General features: G+C 41.0%; 1 protein-coding gene across 1 annotated transcript in view; it reads left to right on the top strand.

The window, feature by feature from the left end:
- Positions 1 to 5927, top strand: part of LOC106883959 (Fanconi anemia group A protein) — an 88126-nt gene that overhangs the window by 70839 nt on the left and 11360 nt on the right. Inside the window, exons 38-40 of the mRNA XM_052966697.1 lie at positions 909 to 1069; positions 1576 to 1744; positions 4178 to 4270. Coding sequence (XP_052822657.1) covers positions 909 to 1069; positions 1576 to 1744; positions 4178 to 4270 — 423 coding nt within the window. The remainder of the gene's footprint in view (positions 1 to 908; positions 1070 to 1575; positions 1745 to 4177; positions 4271 to 5927) is intronic.

Here is a 5927-nt window from a genome sequence, read left to right as displayed (position 1 = left end):
AAAATAGACAGTATCTCGTTTAGCATCACAGGTATATGAAAACCTTTAGTAGTTTGTGGTTTCTTTACTTGACGCACGGGCTCAGTGGAGCAGAAACGATAATTTGACAACAGCTTGAAATTCAACGGTCGCTGAAGCCGTAAACAAAAGCCTATAACAGTTTGATGCATAATATTGAAAATGTAACATTAAGGAGTGATATAAATTGAATGACATTCGATGTCAAGTTACAACAGAAGCCATAACAGCAGATTGTAAACAACTTATAAATACGCAAATAACGAGAGAGGAAAAAAGGACAAGTAATAGAAAGACTGACCCTTCATCAGTTGTCGGGTGTCTATCTACTCCCCATTTCAAGCAATCATATATATGTCTGCCTACAAAGTGTGTGCGTGTGTGTATATATACATACATATATATATATCTGCCTCTATGTGTGTGTATGTATCTTTACTGCAGTATATCTTTGCCTGCATCAATAGCTGTGAACTAGGGACCATCTAAGTAACAACAATCCCTAAATACCTGTTAAGAACTCTTTTACTTGTTTCAGTCATTTGACTGTGGCCATGCTGGAGCACTGCCTTTAGTCGAGCAAATCGCACCCAGGACTTTTTATTTGTAAGCTGAGTACTTATTCTATCGGTCTCTTTTGCTGAACCGCTAAGTTACAGGGATGTAAACACACCAGTATCGGTTGTCAAGCGAAGAAAGAATCTTCCATTTCACTCCCACATTGTTCCGCTCTACCAATTTCCAATCACAGGACTTTGTTTGATGTGGGGCCTTGGTCCAAGGTACCACACAGTAGCATGTGGTTAAACAACAAATTTCTTAATAACACAATATCTGCGTCCCTAGAATACCTCTTCTGCAAGTTTTACCATGGTTTCTCTTTCTTTCAGGCTTACCAAAATCCTCTTCTTTTGGAATCTCTTGGCAACATCTTGGTACAGTTTCCTTTCTTGCTTCAGTCACTGCACAGTGATCCTTTACTTACATCTGATCCCATAACAAATGTGATTCTTGACAATTCCAAGACGTTCATTTCTGTCGTCTTTTTCCAGTAAGTGAAATTAATTATGTAATTTCATCTTGCTCTGCGTACGTACACACACACATTTGTCCATACTTTCATACACTGATTTGTACACAAATCATAAGCACACATACACACACACACACACACATTGTCCATACTCACTTTCATACACTGATTTGTACACAAATGATACATGTTCCTGTGTTGGTAATTATACCTGTCCTAAACAAAATAGCATTACTTTTTGAATCACTCTTGTATGTATGGATTTTTAATTGAGTTTTTACCTGTAATTTTGGATTTTTATCCCTAATATATTATTATTATTATATATATATATATATATATATATATATGTATGTATATATGTATGAAATTTTGAGTTTAATTCACGGGCCCCCAGGCTAGGAACCACTGCTCTTTACTTTTGTTTGAGTACAAATTTATTATTCCAAACTAAGAATATTACTGTCGACAACATTCTTGTATTAGGATAATAAATACATATCTATATATTATTATTATTTCAGGATAGTAATGGCAACATCGCTAGAGCGTACCATTACCTCTGTCTTTTGTGATGAGACCAATCTGAGTATATTGCTACAGATGCACCTGAAATTAACGGAACTTTTTAAGCAGTGCCACCTGCTTGAAGCAACACCATCTGTGAAGAAACACTGTAGCCATGTTGAGAAGGTCAGTGATTTTTGTCCTCAAATGTTTTACTGTATTGCTTATTTGATATAACGTGGCAACGTGCTGTGCTTGAGAAGAAGACCCGTCAAGCCAAGGGAAACCTTGGTCGTGGCTGACGTTGGTGTCACGTAATGGGCATCCGTGCCAGTGGCATGTAAAGAGCACCTTTCAAGTGTTGGGCCTCACGGAGGCAAAGTGGCTGAGTTCCTTTCAAGCTTTGGGTCTCACAGAGGCAATGACCAAGACCTTTGGTGATATGCTGTGCTTGAGAAGAAGACCCATCAAGCCAAGTAAAATCGCAGTCGTGACAGATGCTGGTGGCACATAAATGGCACCCATTACACTCTCGGAGGGGTTGGCATTAGGAAGGGCATCCAGCCATAGAAACCATGCTAAATCAGAGTGGAGTCTGGTGCAGCCTTCCAGCTTACCAGCCCTGGTCAAAGCGTCCAACCAATGCCAGCATGGACAACAGATTCTAAATAATGATGATGATGATGGTAAAAAATAACCATGCTGGTGCCACAAAAAAACACTGTAAAGAAGTTGGCATTAGGAAGGGCATCTAGCCATAGAAACCAAGCCAAAGCAGACAATAGGGGCCTGGTGAAGATCTCTGGCCAGTTCTTGTTGAACTATGTAACCCATGCCAGCATGGAAAATGGACATTAAATGATGATAATGTGGGCTGGTAGTTATCATGATAGGGTTTTAGTCTCAAGGTTATGGAGTTGATTTCTGGACCAGACATCACATTGTGTCCTTGAGCAAGTTACTTCATTTCATATTATTCCAGTCTACTCAGCTGTAAACAACTTCCAGTCAACAGCTGGTGCTGCTCTTTCCTTCTAGTGGTCACCCCCTTGATAGTCCACTGAGTCAAAGAGTGTCTGTATGATCATCACTCTACAGGCATCTTAAACAATTAGTGAAGGTAGGGTACCAGGTCATGTTCACAACATGTATGCCCTTACATGGTTGGTCAGGTCAGGTACAAGGATATGTGTCATTGCAGAGCTTGCTGCATTCAGCTGTGTGGTTAAGAAGTTTGCTTCCTAACCACGTGGTTTTCAAGTTCAGTCCCACTGCATGGCAGCTTGGGCAAGTGTCTTCTATGAAAGCACCAGACTGACCAAAGCCTCAAGAGTGGATTTTCAAGACAAACTGAAAGAATCCTGTCGTATGTGCACAAGATTATTGCTGTCTCCTTGCCTTAACAGCATCTGATAGTTGTAAACAAGTGTCACCTGTTTACAAGCGGTGCCCTTCGTTTCCAGTTATTACCATCATTTAACATCCATTGTCCATACTGGCATGGGTTGGACGTTTTGACCAGGGCTGGCAAGCTGAGAGGCTGCACCAATCTCCAGTCTGATTTGGCAGTGTTTCTACAGCTGGATGCCCTTCCTAATGCCAACCACTCCAAGAGTGTAATGGGTGCTTTTTACGTGCCACCAGCAAAGGTGCCATTTATATGACACTGGCAATGGCCACGACTATGGTTTCAGTTGGCTTGCCGGGTCTTCTCAAGCACAGCATATTTCCAAGGTCTCGGTCACCAATCATCACCTCTGTGTGGCCCAACATTCAAAGATCATCATCATCATTTAATGTCTGGCCATGGGGAAAAGAACATCCAACAATTGAAAATTTGTTGCAGTGAAATCCATCCAACCCATGCAACCATCATCATCGTTTAACACCTGTTTTCCATGCTGGCATGGGTTGGACACTTTGATTGAGAACTGGCAAGGTTTCTACAGCTGGGTGCCCTTCCTAATGCCAACCACTCTGAGAGTGTAGTGGGTGCTTTTACGTGCCACGGGCACGGAAGCAAGTCAGGCGGCACTGGCATCAGCCATGCTCAAATGATGCTTTTTACGTGCCAGTCAGGTAAAGTGGATGTTAACCCTTTCATTATTGTATTTATTTTGAGATGCTCTGTGTTTCTTTCAATTACTTTAAATATAACCAAGAATTTAGTAAAATAACTTAGTTATCATTAAGCTAGAGTTAAGAATATAAATTGAGACTAAGGTTTGGTGGAAGATTTTAATTCAGAACTTATGAAAACAAGACATTTGTACTCGGAGCCAGAGGCAGTTTCAGGCTGGTTGGTTACGAAAGGGTTGAAATATTTCACATTTAGCAATTAGTATGTTACGGAGATGCACTTGCATAGCAAGTGACCTGATCTGAGATCGTGTGCTGGAACGAAAACAATTGCAGCGTGGAAGGTGTTTATAAGCCATTTAAAATAACACACAAAATCCGTTAGATTCACTTCAACATTTAAATTTAATTTGTCAAAATATTTTCGTCGCTTTGAGACCGCGACCTGTTCACTGACAAATTTCTGTGCTGCATGTTGTCGATTAGGAATAGAGGAAATACGTATGTGTTGGGTGAACTTAATTATTTCATTTCTTACAGTTTCTTACCATGCAAGAAGTCCTGAAAATTGGAAGTTTCGTGAAGAAAATAATCACTATGGTCCCAGGAGATATTTTACAGTCCACTGATTCGGTAAGATCTATTCTTTCAAATTACTGCATTCTTTAAACTCTTACACCCAACTTGCATGCCTGGTTTTGGTAATTCTCTCCTCAATCAAGCCTTTGGTTTCACATCCTTTGGTGGTCCTTCAGTGTATGCAGTGGAATCAATACTGTTGCAGACATACAAACCAATTCCCTCCCCCACCCCCACCACTGATCCCGTTGCTATTTTTCAACAGACACTGACTTGCAGATGTTCAAGCTGGGTACTACTGCATCATTGTCATGAATTTGAGATGGTGAACTACAAAGATTAGGGGCACTCCTCTCATAAATCCCACACACACAATCATCATTTTAACATGCATTTTCCATGCCTGTGTGCGTGAGATGGTGTTTTATTGAGGAAAATTCTCTACAGCTGGATGCCTTTCCTGTCACCAATCCTCAACTGTTTGCAAACAAGTCGTATTTCCCCATGGCCAGACATGATCTGACCAAATATTGGAAACGAATGACACTGCTTATAAGACAGCGACAATCATTTTACAACTCTGTAAGACAAAGAGATGCACGCACGCACACACACACACACACACGTCGTCGCCGTCGCCGCCGTCGTCGTCGTCGTCATCGTCGTTGTTATTATTTAATATCCGTTTTCTTTGCTGTGTTTGTAGGAGTTCAGGAATAATTCAATTACATCAACCATTTTCTGAACCTCCATTTCTGGTCTTCAATGAAAACATCATGGGAAATATTATCTTGTTTCAAAACAGGTGGATGTTGGTGGCAGGAAGAGTATCCAACCGTTGGAAAAAAATCTGCCTTTAGAGTTCTGCTTGGCCTGTGCATGTATGGGTGCACTGGAGCAACATGAGACAAAGAAAATTACTGTTTTTAAATCTCACAATGTGAGATATTCAGCAACAGTATTTTGGAGTAAAGATTATTTGCTAACATAACATGGCACTCCTGGTTTAGGACAAATGTTGCTGTAATTTAGCCCCAGGAGACATCGTGTTCTAAAATATAAGGACACAGATTGTGTCATATAGCCAACTGGAGCTTTACATGTGCCACTGGCATCGGATTGTACAGTTTGACAGGAGTTGGCAAGTCAGAAGATTGTGCCAAGCCAGAAGACTGTGCCAAGCTCTGTTGTCTGTTCTGGCTTTTATGGTCCGATGCCCTTCCTAATGCCAACCCCTTTACAGTGTATACTGGGTGCCCTTTTTCATGGTACCAGTAGGGTCGCCAAGTAACATGCAAGACAAAGTCCGCCCCTCAAATGGTGAGGGGGGATGTAATATTGAGGGAGATGGCTTTGTGCCAGCAGATGAGAGGCTGGAGAAGAAGGTAGAGAAAGAGAGAGATGGTGGTGGATTCTCACAAAGGCACAGTGGGGGGAGAAAATAGGTGAAGGGACACAGAGGATTGCATGGGGGGGGGTAAGTTTCATAAGAATGTAAGGAAAGTTGGTTAGATGGTAGAGAGATGACTGGTAATTGATGGTGATAGATACAGGAGTGGCTCAGTAGGGGTAGGATGTTAGATATGTGGGGTCATTAGGGGTGATAAAGATAAAAGGGGTTTTAACAGAGAGAAGATAAATCTGATGGAAGATAAATCTTTTTTTTTTTAATTATTATCTCATTTAAAACCTGTCTTCATTTTATCTAAAA

This window comes from Octopus bimaculoides, chromosome 3 (genome assembly GCF_001194135.2).
Source record: "Octopus bimaculoides isolate UCB-OBI-ISO-001 chromosome 3, ASM119413v2, whole genome shotgun sequence".
Taxonomy (NCBI): Eukaryota; Metazoa; Mollusca; class Cephalopoda; order Octopoda; family Octopodidae; genus Octopus; species Octopus bimaculoides.
Note: the sequence above shows the minus strand (reverse complement) of the source record. Positions and strands in the feature narration are given on the sequence as shown.